Source organism: Hyla sarda, chromosome 11, assembly GCF_029499605.1.
Source record: "Hyla sarda isolate aHylSar1 chromosome 11, aHylSar1.hap1, whole genome shotgun sequence".
NCBI classification, from domain to species: Eukaryota; Metazoa; Chordata; class Amphibia; order Anura; family Hylidae; genus Hyla; species Hyla sarda.
The window spans coordinates 88,673,030-88,692,197 of NC_079199.1; the positions used below are offsets into that span (position 1 = coordinate 88,673,030).

Below are 19,168 nucleotides of genomic sequence, written 5' to 3' on the forward strand. Positions count from 1 at the left end.
GGCTGTGAATGGGAAATGGCGCGTCTGCACTGGACTTGACATGGTTGCAGTTTCTCATGGTTAAAAACACCTGCATCAAAAATGACAGGAAATTGAAAGAGCAAAGAACACAATTGAAGATTCGTATAATAGCACTATATAGAGAACCCACATACTAGTGCTAGATAGCAGCAGGACACCAACAAGGTACAATGTTCTTGTACTTGAGTGGGCCCTCAAACACTGCCCCCATTACTATGGATATAGTAATGCCCATGGTTACAGCAGTCAGACCTTCACTGATCAGCTAGTTATCCCCTATCCTGTGGGCAGGGGGTGACCCCTTTAGGGTGTATTCACATCTACAATATTCTGCGCATATTTAATGCACAGAATTTGGAGCTGCAGATCTCAATGTAAATTCAATGACTGAACACAGATTCAAATCTGCAGCTTCAAATGCTAAGCAGGGTATTGTATTTATGAATAGACCCTTAAAAGGTTTATCCCAAGAATTAAAGTCCTGTGGATAATTGATAACTGATCAGTGGGGACCTAACAACTGGGACCCCCACCCATTCTAAAAACAGAGATCTAGATGAACCTCCACATCCCAACCAATTAAAAACCCAAAAGTTTTTGCAAATGACAGGTACACTTTAATGCTATGGATCAATACAATTATGGCAATAGCAAATTATATACATACATATATATATATACACACACACAAATCTCTCACTATTAGTCCCCCAGCTACCACAGCATCCTATCAGGCCCATGAATGCTCAATTCACAGTCTAACAAGGCAAAAAACATTTTTTTTTTTTTTTTAAAGAAACGCTACATGCTGCTGTATGAAGGTGGATGCATACAGAGGTAGGCCTGGGTACATTTGGCACATGCATACCTTTCACCAGTTTAATAGCACTTTACCAACTGATCTTCTTTGGTGTCATTTGTTGATGACATTTTGCAGCGGTCATTGATTTATTAAATGTGATTTTTGCATTTGTAATTGAGTCGCACAAACACAGATTTGGACACTTTTTCACACCAAGTCCGTCCAGAGTTAGAAAATCGTCTAAAAGGCACTTTAATAATCCAGCAGCTCGACATCACTTAAATTTCAAAACCTTACAGTAATGAAATGTTGCTTAATGGTCTATTCACACGTGCGCAGGATTTTCTGCTGCAGATTTCAATATAAACTGAATGACTGAACACAGTTTGAAATCCTGCGCATCAAATCTACGCAGAATACTGTACGTGTGAATAGACCCTAAAGGTACGTTCACACATACAGAATGCTGCGCAGATTTAATGCGCAGGATTTGTAACTGCAGATTAGAAGCTGTGATCAGTCATTTAGTTTATATTGAAATCTGCAAACATGTGAACGTACCCTAAAAGAGTACAGTATTGGTGATGTGAGCGTAGACTGGGTTTATTTGCCCCCGCAACCTTTAATTTTCTATGCAAGTTACAAATCATGAAATAAACCAAATATCAGTTAGTTTTAGTTAGTAAAGCATGGTAACTGAACGCTTTATGAGAATATGTGAAGACAAGATGAAAGAATCGCACTCACCACCTGTGGAGACAATGATACTTCTTTATTGCTGAAACTTGACAAAGCGACAGTGTGCAGCGGACAGCATGGTGTGCAGCGGGCAAGGACGCCGGGACGCTCCCAGCAATGATGACAGCTGTTTTGTAGGATCCACCTACTTCTTCAGATCCTGCCTGTCAACATCAGTACCGGTTATAGACCTGTGGGAACTGACGTCACCAGGTAGGCGTGTAACAAAAAGTGCTAGTGAATTAAAAACAGGGTTAACACAACACAATGCAATGCAAATACAAGTATTACATAAATAGGTAAGATTAAAGAAATACGCCAAGGTCTAGTTTGTCATTTAAAGATAATCTGCCTTGCGCGTTTGTGCGGAGGATCCACTTAGCACTTTTCCTATCCATACTTTCTTTCGGTAGGATCTGATGGATCCCAAAAAACTTCATACATTCAAGATTACTGCCATGGACCTCTTGAAAGTGTTCAATTACTCTTGGAGAGCCCTTTCCTGATCCAAGTGAATAAAGAAGCGGACGTTCACAGGGCAGCACTACTTTGTGAACTTCCGCTTCCATTCCATGCATGGCAGTAATCCTAAATGTATGACGTTTTTTGGGATCCAACAGATCCTACTGAAAGAAGGTATGGATAGGAAAAAAGCACTACTTTGTGCGGAGGCTAAGTGGATCCTCCGCACAGACGCGCAAAGCAGATTAGGTTTAAATGACAAACTAGACCTGGACGTATTTCTTTAATCTCACCATATTTATGTAATACTTTTATTTGCATTGCATTGTGTTGTGTTGTGTTAACCCTGTTTTGAATTCACTAGCACCTTTTGTTACACGCCTACCTGGTGACGTCAGCTTCCACAGGTCTATAACCGGTACTGACGTCGACAGGAGGCATGATCTGAAGAAGTAGGTGGATCCTACGAAACAGCGGTCATCATTGCTGGGAGCGTCCCGGCGTCCTTACCCACTGCATGCTGTCACTTTCTTTGTCAAGTTTCAGCAATAAAGAAGTATCATTGTCTCCACAGGTGGGGAGTGCGATTCTTTCATCTTGTTTATACATATTTTCATAAAGCGTATTGTGCCATAACGGAATCAGCACCCCACCTATGTAGCTTCTGCGTAAGGATCCAGGCTTCACACCTGAATATCGCCCCTTGCTGGGTAAAATTGTAGTGCTGTGCCAAACACCTGCTTTCTCTATTATATGATTATATGGTAACTGTTCACACATTGCCACAGTCTTTATTGAAATTGTTTAGCCCAATTTACCACAAAAAAATGACATAGGCAACAATCAAGGTCAAAAAGTCTTTAACACTCTTAAACGCTAAGACACACCCTCCCGGGAATTGTGGTGTGATGTAGGGCTATTTTCAGGAGAATGGTCCAAGAGACAAATTTATCAAATGCAGACGTTAAAAAGACCATGACGAATGTGAGCTAAACACCTACAAACAACATTATTGATAAATGTCCCCCATATTGAGATAGATTTAGGTGCGTGAAACCTGCTGCTAACACACAGCAAAACTGTGACTCCTACACCCCAAGGGTTGGTCGCAAAGTGCCAGGCCCACAGAGTGTAAGGAGTTAAGCAGTGATGCATAGCATCACTACTTACCTCCACTGGCCATACACTAAACAGCACACTGCCGTTTACTGTATAAGAACTAGGAGTTCCTGCTCTGAACGGGGTTTCCCATGTAAGAGCAGGAGGCCACAGGCACAGCTTAGTCTTAGAGTAGAAGGCATACATTGTATGCACTACATTGATGACTGGTGATTGTATATTTTAATAAAAAAAAATTTAAATGTGTTTTTTTTTATTCTTATGCTAATGCCTTAGCAATTGCTGCTGACTGATTGACAGCATGCATTATTAAGGCAGGGCTAGTCCAATTAAATGGGCACTGTCAGATCCGAAAACTTTTATATGTTGTTATTGATAAAAATTAAAGACCTTTTTCAATGTTAAAAATGTTTTTTTTTATATTTAGTAAATAAAATTGCTCCTGGAAATCCCACCACTAGGGGGTCCTTATAACTACTGGGACACTAACCAGTCCTGCAGCAGCATCAGGCTTGTCCATGAGTCATGGACAAGATATGACGCATGGAAAAGGCTGCATGAGCAGACACACCAATCACCTCCCACCACCACAAGGGATGGACACGCCCCCTTCCCCTGAGAGGATTTCTAACACTGTGAGCTAATAAAAGATTGATTTTTATAGGTGATCGAGGCATAAAAATTAGATGTACATGGTCAGGATTAGGTACTGAGTAACTTTTTTTTTTTTTTCTCGTGGGATCGGATAGGTACACTTTAATTAGACAGTCCTATGCGAGTATTAATCTGAAAAAATAAAAAAAGTTAGCAAATATTGTTGCTTTGCCCTGATGCATTAGCAGCCTCGGCAGTGCACGCAGTCTACGACTACATGCGCTAGTTGCCACTGCTAGTGCAGCAGGAAAGAGCGCCCAGAAAGTACTGGAAAACTGTGGTCCCACATTACCTTTTTAACATGCGCTTTCTAAAGAAAAAAAAAAACTGTTAAAAACACTATGTTGGAACACAGCCAAACATTCACCCCTCCCCGCTCCTGCACACCTGACTCACGCGATGTCTGAGTGCACTCAGCGACTCGCAGGCCCCTGTGTGGCTGCTCGGAGCGGCAGATTGTCGCTGCGAGCAGGCAAGGGGGTGGCAACAGCTGGAGGCCCACTATGGGTCGGGTCACCAGCGGACCCAAAGCGTAAAATATGCTGCATGTGTCCCTACCCTAAGGAGGTATTCCCATCTGTAAATCTGCAGCATATGTCAGAGGTCTGATCGATGTGGGTCCTACACTTTGAGCTTGAGGGCCTCCTCTGTCCTGTTTGATATAGCCAGAGATCGTGGGGGGAAAAAAAAAGCCAACTGCCATAAAGCGTAATGGAAATTTCATACACAGCAGAGCACTGGTTGCCATAACTCGGGAGGTTGAGGCACTATGCTGTTTATGCAATCTTCATGATCATCAATAGGAATTATGTAAACTGCATAAAACAGCCGGCAAATCTATTTTCTGCTTCCCAACGACCTCCAGCAGCCGCAACCAGGCCGGACGGGGTCAGAGGGCCTGAATCGAGATAACTGCAATCTCAGAAGTGGAACACGCATCTATCCATACATTTATGGCATATTATGAAAATAAGCCATTAATGTCCAGTTAGGAATACCCCTTTAAATGGTCAGAATAACATGAGGAACTTTACCCCCTTAAAGTGTAGCTCCCACCATTTTTTTTTGTTTCTGTCCCTGCCTATTGCCCATCTATTCCTAACCCCCTCCCTGCCTTTTTTTTAAATTTTTTTAACTATATTAAAAATGGCTTATTGTCTGCTTGGTAGTGTGCTCAGCAGGCATCAGTGACATCGCGCCTGCTGGGGCCGACACTTCCGCCCTTAGTTCACCTATATTGTGTGCCTCCAGCTGTTTCACCACTACAACTCCCAGCTTGCCCTGACATCTATTGGCTGTCAGGGCATGCTGGGAGTTGTAGTGGGGAAACAACTGGAGGCACACTGTATAGGTGAAAACAGCTGCCGCACATCCTGCTCCCCGAACTCCGCCACGCAACCCGCTGTTTCACCACTACAACTCCCAGCTTGCCCTGACATCTATTGGCTGCCAGGGCATGCTGGGAGTTGTAATGGGTAAACAATTGGAGATACGCTGTGGTGAAAACAGCTGCCGCACATCCCGCTCCCCCGAACCCCACAACGCAACCCGCTTTCCACCCCGAAAAAGAAAGTGAATAAAGTGAAGGGCAGTCCTACCTCACACTGGGAGCCGGGGTTGGCGTGCAAGGCAAGGGAGCCTGCGCGCATCTTCTTTATTCAAAGTGCTCGCTCCCGCCTGTCTGACAGGCAGGGAGCAAATGCAGGCTGAATGAATTCGGACCGATGCCCGACCGGCATCGGTCCGAATTCATGCATGACTTCACGCCAGCCTGCAGCCGGCTACTAGGAGGGAGACCCCTAGTGGACGGTTTTCAAAAGGTAAATTAAACAATTTTAATGAAGAAAAAATAAATAATTAATGTATATTAGAGATATGTTGTAGTACATAAGTACTACAACATATAAAAAAAAACAGTTTGGTGACAGTGCCCATTTAAGGACTCTGTTTTTTCATTTTTTCCACCTCACCTTCTAAATATCATAACGTTTGCTATTTTCCACCTACAGACCCATATGAGGGCTTGTTTTTGCGCTACCAATCTTACTTTGTAATGACATCAATAATTGCACCACATAATCTACGTGAAACCGAAAGAAAATTTGTTTGTGCGGCAAAATTATAAAAACTAAATGCCATTTTGTAACTTTTGGGGGCTTCCGCTTTTACGCAGTGCACTTTTTGGTAAAAATGACACATTATCTTTATTCTGTAGGTCCATACGGTTACAACTATACCCAAACTTTTAAAGGTTTTGTTTTGTTTTACTTTTAAAAAAAATGTATAACTTTTTGTACAAAAATTTGCACATTTAAAACTTTCCTCTTCTGACCCCTATAACTTTATTTTATGTGTAAGGGCTCATTTTTTTGCGCCGTGATCTCTAGTTTAGTTTTGTTTTCATGGGACTTTTTTGATCACTTTTTTTTATGCATATTTTTTTTTAGGGTATACAAAGTGACCAAATTCTGGACTTAATTTTTTTACGTATAAACCATTGACCATGAGGTTTAATTAACATTTTTTTTAATAGTTTGGACATTTACAAAATGAGTGATATCACGTTTGTTTTTGTTTACATATATTTTTAAATGAGAAATTCAAACTTTTATTAGGGACATTTTTTTCCCCTTACCCATAGGGGACTATTACATGCATTCAGTTCGCATACACTGTTCAATGCAATGCCATAGCATAGCATTGATCAGTCTTATTGAAGCTCCATTGCTTCAGCCTGCCATAGCTGACTGGAGCATAGGAGCACCAATGGAAAGGCGAGGAGGCAGATAAGGGCCTTCCAGCCATCCTCTCTGCTGATTGGCACACCGTGTTTTCACCGCGGTGGCCCTGATCAGCTCTGCTTAGCAACCGAGATAGATAGATATAGAGATATATATGTATATATGTCTCCATCTAATTTTTATTAAATGATTTTTTACACATTTTAGACGAGGATTATCAAATTTGATGGCAGCATCTAAGGGGTTAATGCAGGGGATCATCCCGATCAGTGATGCCCGGCATTCGCCACGGGTCCCGGTGGCTATAATCAGCCATAGTGCCGCTAAGGGTGTTTGGAGCAGGCTCCAGGCCTCTCCATACCCAGTGACCCCTATCTGATTTTAGTAGTGGGGGGCCCGCCACTAATAGCCAGCATGCGGCTGTATACAGGGCTCTTTTTGCTCTGTGATGTATAGTTAGATCATAAACACTATGGCCCAGATTTATCAAACTGTGTGAGAGAAAAAGTGGAGAGCTTTTTCCACAGCGACCAATCACAGCTCAGCTAACAAGCTCTGGTAAAGTGAAAGCTGGGCTGTGATTGGTTGCTGTGGGAAAATCTCTTCAGTTTTTCCTCTCACAGTTTGATATATTTGGGTCTATATTTTATTATTTCTGACATTTTTGCTTGCAGCAATTGCAGATTTTTTTTGTAAAGTGGGAAGGGGGGGTGGGTATTCTAATTTTTTATTATGGCAGGGACTTAGGTTTTTTTTTTTTTTTTTAAGTTTCCATTTTGATAGTCATTACTGTTCAGTTCTTTGCAATAGTATATCACTGTTTAGTAACATTGTTGATTTACTTGTACTGCCTGCCTGTTGCCAGACTTTATAAAACTGATACCCGGGAGAGGAGTACAGAGGATGTTAAGAGACCTCTGGCCGCTACCTTCACACATCGGACCCCAGCAATTGCACTGTGGGTTGTCCAATGAGTGCCCCCGAACTCCCGCAACTGCATTTCCATCCAACCTCCAAAAGTGCTAAGGTATCTCTGGAGCTCACATAGAAAATGCATGGAAGACGTGCCGACCCACTGCTCCATGCTGCAGGGAGAGTTGGTTCGTATTCTGGAAATCGTGTGTGTGTATATAGGGGTGTGGTCGAGAGGGTCCCAGAGATCGGACCCCCTCACGACACGGGGAGAAGTTTTTGAGCACTGGAATACCCTTCTAACCAGTGCCCCCACAACTGTCTGATGTGTTTGCATCAGTTGGACTGTCTAACAGTGTGTCCTTACACAGTCTGAGCCAGGGAGAGTGGTTATACAGTGGGGAAAATAAAGTATTTAGTCAGCCACCAATTGTGCATGTTCTCCCACTTAAAAACATGAGAGGCCTATAATTTTCATCATAGGTATACCTCAACTATGAGAGACATAATGAGAAAAAAATACATAAAATTACTGTCTGATTTTTAAAGATTTTGCCAATTATGGTGGACAATAAGTATTTGGTTAATAAAAATTAATCTCAATACTTTGTTATATACTTTTTGTTGGCAATGACAGAGGTCAAACATTTTCTGTATGGGGGAGATTTATCAAAACCTGTGCAAAGGAAAAGTTGTCCAGTTGCCCATAGCAACCAATCAGCTTGCTTCTTTCATTTTTAACAAGGCCTCTGCAAAATGAAAGAAGGGATATGATTGGTTGCTATGGGCAACTTTTCCTTTGCACAGGTTTTAATAAATCTCCCGCTATGTCTGTAGGTTTTCACACATTGTTGCTGGTATTTTGGCCCATTCCTCCATGCAGATCTCCTCTAGAGTAGTGATGTTTTGGGGCTGTCGCTGGACAACACGGACTTTCAACTCCCTTCAAAGGTTTTCTATGGGGTTGAGATCTGAAGACTGGCTAGGTCACTCCAGGACCTTGAAATGCTTCTTAGGAAGCCACTCCGTTGCCCGGGCGGTGTGTTTGGGATCATTGTCCTGCTGAAAGAACCAGCCCTGTTTCATCTTCAATGCCCTTGATGATTGAAGGAGGTTTTCACTCAAAATCTCATGATACATGGCCCCATTCATTCTTTCCTTTACACAGATCAGTCATCCTGGTCCCTTTGCTGAAAAACAGACCCAAAGCATGATGATTTCCCCCACCCAAATGCTTTCAAGTAGGTATGGTGTTCTTTGGAAGCAATTCAGCAAACATGACAAGTTGAGTTTTAACCAAAAAAGTTTTACTTTGGTTTTATCGGACCATATGACATACTTCCAAAACTCTTCTGGATTATCCAAATGCTCTCTAGCAAACTTCAGATGGGCCCGGACATGTACTGGCTTAAGCAGGGGGACACATCTGGCACTGCATGATTTGAGTCCCTGGAGGTGTAGTGTGTTACTGATGGTGGCCTTTGTTACTTTGGTCCCATCTTTCAGCAGGTCATTCCCTAGGTCCCCCCGTTTGGTTCTGGGATTTTTGCTCACCATTCTTGTGACCATTTTGACACCACGGGGTGAGATCTTGCGTGGAGCCCCAGATCGAGGGAGATTATCAGTGGTCTTGTATGTATTCCATTTTCCAATAATTGCTCCCACAGTTGATTTCTTCTCACCAAGCTGCTTGCCAATTACAGATTCAGTCTTCCCAGCCTGGTGCAGGTCTACAGTTTTGTTTCTGGTGTCCTTCGACAGCTCTTTGGTCTTGGGCATAGTGGAGTTTGGAGTGTGACTGTTTGAGGTTGTGGACAGGTGTCTTTTATACTGATAACAAGTTCAAACAGATGCAATTAATACAGGTAATGAGTGGAGAACAAAGGAGACTCTGAAAGAAGAAGTTACAGGTCTGTGAGAGCCAGAAATCTTGCTTGTTTGTAGGTGACCAAATACTTATTTTCCACCATAATTTGCAAATAAGTTCTTTAAAAATCAGACAATGTGATTTGTTTTCCTCATTATGTCTCTCATAGTTGAGATATACCTATGATGAAAATTACAGGCCTCTTTTTTTTTTTGCCCCACTGTATACAAGCGAAATTAGGAATATTCCAAATAAAGATAAAAACCCGTGAAGGTTTACAATGAACTATATTGGCACACCTACAAATATACAGTTAAAAGAGAAGGTTTATATGAGAACCACATACTGGGAAGTAAAAGAAATAGAACAATTGACTCAGGTTTAGTCTTTTGTGTTTAATTCTCTTTGCACCAAAGACAAGATGTTACTTTCAGCAATACAAGTAAGGCTTCGCTTTACAAAAGAAACAAAAAAAAATAAAAAAATAAAAGCCTTACCTTCAGTACATTTTGTAAGTTTTTTTTTTCTGAAGACACACGCTTTGTATGGCTCTCCCTGCGCTTGATAAAAGTCTGTATATATCTTTTAAATATTAAAAGGGTTCTCTCGGATCAAGTTTATTAAGTGAAAAGGGCAGAGTCTTATAAAGTAACTATTGTTGTAATACACTGTAAGATCTGTATGCAGTGAGCTCCCCCTGGAGGCCGCTGTAAGCGGCCAGGATTTTATCATTTAATTGTATGGCTGTGTAAATAGATGCATGGAATTTGGAGTACTGTAAGGCTATGTGCAGATTTTATTTTATTTTTTTTTTTTTTTTAGAGCCATAAACCCCCCAAAAACCCAAAGAGGGTAATTTTTACTTCTCACTCAATATAAATTTTACATCTATAATTGTTATAGACATAAATTTAAGTGCAGGAAACTTGTTTTGGGCAATTTACCTGCCAAAATACATCCATACTTTGGCACGCACTATGGCCCGGGATAACATCTCATTTGCAAATTAGCTGTCGGAACGTAAAAATAAGGCTCAAAAACAGCCAAAAAAAAAAAAATAAGTGGAAACATAGCCTTACACCAAAAAGGAGCTCTTCCACTATGGAATTTTAGCATTGCCTAAGCCAGCGCTTCCCAACCAGGGCGCCTCCAGCTGTTGCAAAGCTACAACTCCCAGCATGCCCGGACAGCCGAAGGCTGTCCGGGCATGCTGGGAGTTGTAGTTTTGCAACAGCTGGAGGCACCCTGGTTGGGAAACAATGACCTAAGTATCAGGGCAGCTGCTCAACAACGTGGCTCGAAAGCCTTTTGGCTGAGGATGTTTATACAATGCATCTTTCACATCACTAGAAAGAACTTACAGCACATTTGCTTTCAGAAAAAAAAAAAAAAAAAAAAATGAAGATCAACCATTAAATTGAAGACAAATATGTTCTCAGTGTAAATTCACTGACCACCGTGGCTATTACAAAAGCTTTAGAATGTCTTAGGGTGATGGGTCCACAGCAGTATTCAGAGGAAAATTCAATTTTTAGTAATCCAGAAGTCAAAGTTGTTATCTGCTTGAGTGAAGGTCCGGTGACTGGGGTGGGGATGACCGCACCTCAGGGAGGGGGTAGGAGATGATCAGATATTGTCCGCAGTCCAAAGTCCCTGCTTGTGTTTTTTTGGGGAGGAAGTACAACCTTGGTAAATCTGTCTAGAACTCAAAATGGAGCTCAGTCAGCTGTTTCCAAAACTGACTGACTCAGTGCCAGGTCCCAGTAGTGCTCGGCCCCGTGCTTCTTAAAATGTTCCCGGGCCATGTTTTCTGTGGGGCATTGTTTGAATTTTATATCCCCGAAACTGCGTTCTTTGGCCGTTCCCTGAAAATGACCCGGTAGTATTGATTATTATGAGGCATTAAATAGAGTCGATAAAGACAGCAGAGCAGACATGTAACATGACGCTACTGAAAACCACATTTGATCTCTGGTAAATGTCTAGTCTGTAATCTCTAATATAATGCTCAATGGCCCTGATTTGGGGAAAAGTAATATCTGTTGGGAAAAAAATAAAAATAAAAAAAAGGGGTAAAACATTTTTTCATCAACTAGTGCCACAAAGTTAAACAGATTTGTAAATGACTTTATTCAAAATCTTAATCCTTCCAGTACTTATCAGCTGTTGTATACTACAAAGGGAAATTCTTTTCTTTTTGAATGTCTTTCCAGTCTGACCACAGTGCTCTCTGCTGACACCTCTGTCCATATCAGGAACTGTCCAGAGCAGGAGCAAATCCCCATAGCAAACCTCTCCTGCTCTGGACAGTTCCTGACGTGGACAGAGGTGTCAGCGGAGAGCAATGTGGTCAGACAGAAAAGAAATTCAAAAAGAAAAGAACTCTGGAACATACAGCAGCTGATTAGTACTGGAAGCATTAAGACTTTTTTAATAGAAGTAATTTACATATTTGTTTAACTTTGTGGCACCAGTTGATAAAAATAAATAAATAAATAAATAAATAGTTGTTTTCCACCGGAGTACCCCTTTAACATCATCTTGGTGGTCTGAGTGTTCAGGCCTCCGCTGCTCAGGAGAACAGGCCGGGAGAAGTCTGTGCTGCTGTATACTCATTTCCCTACTTCCACGCCCCTGCCTGTGTCACACGATCGAGACACGTTCATAGACTTACATGGCCAGTTTGTCTCGATCACATGACACAGAGCTGGGAAAGAGCGCGCTGAGCACGTACTTCTCCCGGCTTGTTTTCCATAATGACAGTGACTAAATCAAAGTAAATATCCATATCCAATCTTAGTTTTCTTTAGAAGTGCCACTTGGCTGTCCGGGCATGCTGGGAGTTGTAGTTTTCCAGTCAGTCCTTCCTTTACTACTGAGTAGCCAAACTGCCCAGTTATAGGGTGTTCTCTAGGACTATAAGATTCATAGCCTATTTACACAATAGGCCATTGTTGATTAGCGGGATGCAGACACTTTGCACTACAAAGTGAACGGGGCCAGATGCCATGCACCGTTCATTGTATGGAGGTGGCACCAGGGTACTGCAAGTAAAACCGGGCACCACCACTATGCAATAAATCAGTGTTTCCCAACCAGAGTGCCCCCAGCTGTTGCAAAACTACAATTCCCAGCATGCTGGGAGTTGTAGTTTTGCAACAGCTGGAGGCACCCTGGTCGAGAAAAATTGCAATAAACAATGCAGAGCTTCTGGTCCCATTCACTGTGTAGTGCAGAGTGCAAGGTATCAATGTATAGGCCACTAATCATAGCCCGCTTTGGGGTGTATTTACATGTACAGTACCCTTTGAGTATTTGTAGCTGCAGATTTCAATGTAAACTAAAAGAATGAACACAGCTTCAAATCCTGCACATCAAATATGCGCAGGGTACTGTATGTATGAATAAGGCCCTTAAAGGGGTGCTCCGGTGGAAAAACAATATATATTTTATATCAAACGGTGCCAGAAAGTAAAACAGATTTGTAAATTACTTCTAGATATGCCAATCCTTCCAGTACTTATCAGCTGCTGTATACTACAGAGGAAGTTCTTTTCTTTTTGAATTTCTTTTCTGTCTGACCACAGTGCTCTCTGCTGACACCTCTGTCCAGGTCAGGAACTGTCCAGACTAGAAGCAAATCCCCATAGCAAATGTATCTTGCTCCGGACAGTTCCTAACATGGACAGAGGTGTCAGCAGAGAGAACCGTGGTCAGACAGAAAATAAATTCAAAAAGTAAAGAACTTTCTCTGTATTATACAACAGCTGATAAGTACTGGAAGGATTGAAATTTCATGGAAGGATTGAAGTCATTCATGGAAGGATTGAAGGATTGAAGTCATTTACAAATCTGTTTTACTTTCTGGCACCAGTTGATTTAAAAGATTGTTTTCCACCGGAGTACCCCTTTAAGGAGTCACAAGACAAAAGCTACACTCCGTAGAGAGACTGGCTTCCCAGCCTAATATGTGTCAGTAGTAAATGTTCCTCACTGTATCTCGTCATTGACCGGTCCATTTTCATTACTGACAACAATTAGACAGTAACACAGTCCATAATCGGGGACTCACCTCCCACACTAAAGAGCACTTGTTTGATTTTTTTACAGTTTCCTCATCTGACTCATCACCATCTAGAAGGGACAAAAAATAAAAGAACATTCTTAACCCTACATTTATAAAGAAAATTCATCACACGCAGATAAACAAGTAGGTTAAAATGCTTAAACTATGCCCAGTGTCAAGTGAAGGACCTGAGTGAGTGGAGTATGACACAAACGCCAAGTTTATCACCTAGTTTTTGCCTTCGGCTATTGGGGCATGTTGGGAGTTGTAGTCTTGCACACTGGTTGGGAAACATAGCTCTAAGCTGAATAAAGTCAGAAAAAAAAAAAAAAAAAACAACTGCTGCCAATAGATGTAATGTCTTTCTCTGAGCCACGGTCAGCACAGGGTCATCTGTCCTAAACCTCCAATTGAGGTCAATGGTAGCTTCACTATAGTCAATTTTTATCTTGTGGTTCCCCATCTCTCATAGGAGTAAATAGGTTTTGCGGTTTTCTTGAACCATCTGCACATGGGTACTGTGAACATGCCCTAATACAGACTATGGAGAAAGAGAGAGAAAAAGGAGGGGAGAGAGAGAGGACAGCGCCTCGTGGATTATCCCAGGCACCAAGGTCCCAACAGGGGCAGGGTGGCGTAGACTCTTTAAATTTGGTGCTCACCAAATAGATTTAAAAACAGGCATATCACCCCTTTAGGGTACTGGAGTAGAACAGGAAGCAAAATGCAAGGCTCAGGGTCCAATGGGAGAGGCTAGAATCTTCTCCCATACAATTGCAGGGGGGGGGGGGGGTAACAGAACCTTTTGAAGGCACTGATTGCAATCCAGACCATTAAACACAAATGTGTCAGAGAGAAGTGCCAAAAGGCATTATGTTTATTGACAGACTACCAAAAACGTGTTTCGGAGGGTATCTCCTCCTTCATCAGACTGGCATACTGCCTATCTGATGAAGGAGGAGATACCCTCCGAAACACGTTATTGGAAGTCTGTCAAACATTGTGCCTTTTGGCACTTCTCTCTGACACATTTGTGTTTAATGGTCTGGATTGCGATCAATTCAAAAGGTTCAGTTTTTTCCTCCTGCTCCTTCTCCAATACAGACTATGACTATATAACATTGCACAGTTCACTACTATTTTCCATTATTTGATTTAATTAAAAACTTTGGCTCCTATTTCTTCTGCAAGTCCTTCTGCATACACTAATATGGATAAACACTCACCATCTGCCTTGGGATTTGACGTCTGTTCGTCCCATTTTATTCTGCTCAGCATAAGACGTTTAAATTTCTTCTGCGCTTTGGGTCCTATAAAATACAAAATTACAATGATGACTTCAGTCCTGAGGGTTGTAGTGACAGAAAAAAAAACTAAAAAAGGGTTTAAAGGGGTACTCCATTCGCTAGTGTTCGGAACATTTAGTTCCGAATGCTGGGTGCGGGCTTCGGGGTCACCACGCCCCGCCCCCTCAATGCAAGTCTATGGGAGGGGTGTCACGCCCCCTCCCATAGACTTGCATTGAGGGGGCAGGGCGTGACGACACTAAGGGGCCGTGGTGACCACTGAAGCCCGCACCCAGCGTTCAGAACTAAATGTTCCAAACACTGGGGAGTGGAGTACCACTTTAATGTTTTTTTAGGATAGTATAGGACAAGCCAGCAACATCAGATTGGTAGGGGTCAGTTTCCCAGCACTTCCTATGAAAACTGCACTGATCAGGTGACTGAATAGACCAACAGATGAGTGAGACATTCCCTCTATTCATTTAACCAGGCACGGTGCCATACTTAAAAGTAGCTGTGCCTGTTATTGAGGCTCTCTGGAGCTCAGCCCCAAAGGCTATGAATGCCTAACCATAGCCACCAGTAACAGACACAATATTATCTATAAATCTAGTAGTGGCAGGTCCTGACGTAAAGCACTGTGGATCACTTCTGTAGCTTGGTGTGGATCCGTGGAGTCTCCATCTGATCAAAGAGTGATGCCCTTTGCCAAACATAAATAGTAAGTTCTGGATTTAAAAGGGTACCCGTCTATTTATAAAAAACAAAAAAAGAATCATGACCCGTTATAGCAACATGTCAGAGGTTTTGACCGGGTGAGGAGACTGATCCCTGCTGTTCATTTTAGAGATTGGAACAGGTCTCAACAGCGTACACCCACCAAACAAAACTTCTGACATGCCAGAAGTAATGTAAACTACAAGAATGAACACAGCTTCAAATCCTGCACATCAAATATGTGCAGGGTACTGTATGTGTGAATAAGACCCTTAAAAGGGGTACTCCAATGGAAAAACAATCCTTCCAGTACTTAGCTGCTGTTTGATCCACAGGAAGTTATTTTCTTTTTGAATTTCCTTTCTGCCTGACCACAACACTCTCTGCTGACACCTTTGTCCATTTTAGGAACTGTCCAGAGTAGGAGCATATAGCCCATAGCAAACCTCTCCTGCTCTGGACCGTTCCTAAAATGGACAGAGGTGTCAGCAGAGAGCACTGTGGTCCGACAGAAAGGAAATTAAAAAAGAAAAGAACTTCCTGTGGATCATAACTAGCGTTGCTTGCGAATATTCGCAATGCGAATTTTATTTGCCAATATCGCATATTTGCGAATATAGCACTATATATTCGTAATTACGAATATTCGTTTTATTTTTATTTTTTTTCACAGTACACATCACAGTGATCACCCCTCTCTGCTTCCAGCTTGTGTGGTGTAAAGAAGGCTCTAATACTACTGTGCTAGACTGGTGCTCGAATTTTCGCTTATGCAAATTTTTGCATATGCTAATTGTCACATTTGCAAATTTTCGCATATGCTAATTTTCGCCAACGCGAATTTTCACATATGTGAAAAAAACGCTAATATTACGAATATGCAAATTTAGCAAATATATGACGAATAGTCGACCATATAGTCGCGAAATATCGCGAATTAGAATATGGCCTATGCCGCTGAACACTAATCATAACAGCAGCTGATAAGTACTGGAAGGATTAAGATTTTTTTTAATAGAAGTAATTTACAAATCTGTTTAACCCCTTAAGGACTCAGGGTTTTTCCGTTTTTGCACTTTCGTTTTTTCCTCCTTACCTTTAAAAAATCATAACCCTTTCAATTTTCCACCTAAAAATCCATATTATGGCTTATTTTTTGCGTCGCCAATTCTACTTTGCAGTGACATTAGTCATTTTACCCAAAAATGCACGGCGAAACGGAAAAAAAAAAACGTAATTTTGTAACTTTTGGGGGCTTCTGTTTCTACGCAGTGCATATTTCGGTAAAAATTACACCTTATCATTATTCTGTAGGTCCATACGGTTAAAATGATACCCTACTTATATAGGTTGGATTTTGTCGCACTTCTGGAAAAAATCATAACTACATGCAGGAAAATGTATACGTTTAAAAATGTCATCTTCTGACCCCTATAACTTTTTTATTTTTCCACGTACGGGGCGGTATGAGGACTCATTTTTTGCGCCGTGATCTGAAGTTTTTATTGGTATGATTTTTGTTTTGATCTGACATTTTGATCACTTTTTATTCATTTTTTAATGTTATAAAAAGTTACCAAAATACGCTTTTTTGGACTTTGGAATTTTTTTGCGCGTACGCCATTGACTGTACGGCTTAATTAATGATATATTTTTATAGTTCGGACATTTACGCACGCGGCGATACCACATATGTTTATTTATTTATTTTTTTTACACTTTTATTTTTCTTATGGGAAAAGGGGGGTGATTCAAACTTTTATTAGGGAAGGGGTTAAATGACCTTTATTAACACTATTTTTTTAAATTTTTTTTGCAGTGTTATAGCTCCCATAGGGACCTATAACACTGCACACACTGATCTCTCATCCTGATCACAGGCGTGTATTAACACGCCTGTGATCAGCATTATCGACGCTTGACTGCTCCTGCCTGGATCTCAGGCACGGAGCAGTCATTCGTCGATCGGACACCAAGGAGGCAGGTAAGAGCCCTCCCGGTGTCCGATCAGCTGTTCGGGACGCCGCGATTTCACCGCGGCGGTCCCGAACAGCCCGTCTGAGCAGCCGGGATACTTTCAGTTTCACTTTAGAAGCGGCGGTCAGCTTTGATCGGCGATGTGTGGTATTAGCCGCGGGTCCCGGCCGTTGATTAGCGCCGGGACCCACGCGATATGATGCGGGATCGCGGCGCGATCCCGCTTCATATCGCGGGAGCTGGCGCAGGACGTAAATATATGTCCTGCGTCGTTAAGGGGTTAACTTTCTGGCACCAGTTGATTTAAAAAAAAATATATACGTTTTCTAGTGGAGAACCCCTTTAACTACTACAACTTTGTGTAAGGCTGTGTTCACACATCAGAATTTCAGCACAAATTTCTGCCTGTGTTAACAACCTTATGAACTTCAATGGGATTCCACAGTCTTATTCACACTGCAGAATTTCCGCATCGGTCTTTCTGCTGTGGAAATTCTGCATTCCGTATAAATCAAGGTCCTGTCCAAAATTAATGCGGAATTCGGATGCGGAAGCTCATTGAAGTGATTGGGACTTTTTATTCTCTGCAAAATGCAGTATGGATGCAGAATTTGTGCAGATTCCGCACAAAATTTTACAAAAAGAAAGAAAAGCCCCATTTTCAGTGGAGGGGAATTGATGCGGAATGTCTCATGAATTCCACAGAAATTCCACATATATGCAGAAAGATGTGGAATTCCATATCCGCATCCTTTGGCCGGAATTCCACATCTTTATGCAGAATTTCCAATGTGTGAACATTAAATTTAAGCAGAGCATCTGGAATACATTTTAAATGAAGAGCTCTTCACTATGAATATTTGTAAAGTGACGCTTTTATTTTAGAAAGTTTTTGCGCCATTGCTTCATTGCTCAAAAAATTGTGACTTTGTTCCCCATTCTTTAGTTGGTAAATATTCTCTGGCTTAAAGGGGTACTCTGCTGCTTCAGCGTCTGGAACAAACTGTTCCGAACGCTGGAGCCGGCAGCTCGTGGCATAGCCCTGCCCCCTTAATGTATGGAGGGGGTGTGACATCATGAGGGGGCGTGGCTATGACAGCACGAGCTCCCGACACTGGCTCCAACATTCGGAACAGTTTGCTCCAAGCGCTGAGCAGCGGAGTGCCCCTTTAAGTATCATTGACATACTGCAACTTTTTTTTATACAATTTACACAATGTGACTTCAACCTGGAGCACACTTACAGTCAACAGGGATATTCAAGCTCTTGTTGCTCTGATAAGTTAATCAAATACATAAATACAAATTCAGTAAACATTGTGTGACTGACAAATTGGTTGCACATAAGAACATTACTTACAAAAGAGGTAAATGATGAATTCCCTCTATATTTATGAGCTTGAAAAAAGTCTTTCAAGAGAATCTAAACCATGAAATGCCATTACAGAAGATGAACAACCAGAAATGTTACCATATTTACCACTCAACCACATAACATGAGGCGTTTACAGTTGCGCTTACCTCCTTCCACTACGACCACATTAACATCTCGGTGTAATACAACGACTCCCGTCAGGTACAACTGGTTGGCATTGGCTTCAATCTTGAATTTTTTTGATAGATTAGTTAAATTGCGAATACTGAAACAGAAATGTGCAAATAAAAGAATTAAAGCAATGTGCTTAAAGGGGTACTCCGCTGCTCAGCGTTTGGAACAAACTGTTCTGAATGATGGAGCCGGAAGCTCGTGACAGCCATCATGCATTGAGGGGGCGGGGCATGACGGCATGAGGGGAAGGGGCTATG

At 41.8% G+C, this 19,168-nt stretch overlaps 1 protein-coding gene and 1 long non-coding RNA gene across 4 annotated transcripts in view; one reads left to right on the forward strand and one right to left on the reverse strand.

The window, feature by feature from the left end:
* LOC130295526 (uncharacterized) overlaps positions 1–19,168 on the forward strand; it is a 38,101-nt gene that overhangs the window by 8,494 nt on the left and 10,439 nt on the right. For both annotated transcript variants that reach the window (XR_008848874.1, XR_008848873.1), the window contains exon 3: positions 13,427–13,526. This is a non-coding gene — a long non-coding RNA (uncharacterized LOC130295526). The remainder of the gene's footprint in view (positions 1–13,426; positions 13,527–19,168) is intronic.
* Positions 10,111–19,168, reverse strand: part of PRPF3 (pre-mRNA processing factor 3) — a 32,750-nt gene continuing 23,692 nt past the window's right edge. For both annotated transcript variants that reach the window (XM_056546355.1, XM_056546356.1), the window contains exons 13-16: positions 18,884–19,002; positions 14,609–14,692; positions 13,389–13,450; positions 10,111–11,181 (exon numbers count right to left, since the gene is read on the reverse strand). In XM_056546355.1, the coding sequence (XP_056402330.1) occupies positions 11,035–11,181; positions 13,389–13,450; positions 14,609–14,692; positions 18,884–19,002 (412 nt within the window). In that variant the 3' untranslated portion in view covers positions 10,111–11,034. The remainder of the gene's footprint in view (positions 11,182–13,388; positions 13,451–14,608; positions 14,693–18,883; positions 19,003–19,168) is intronic.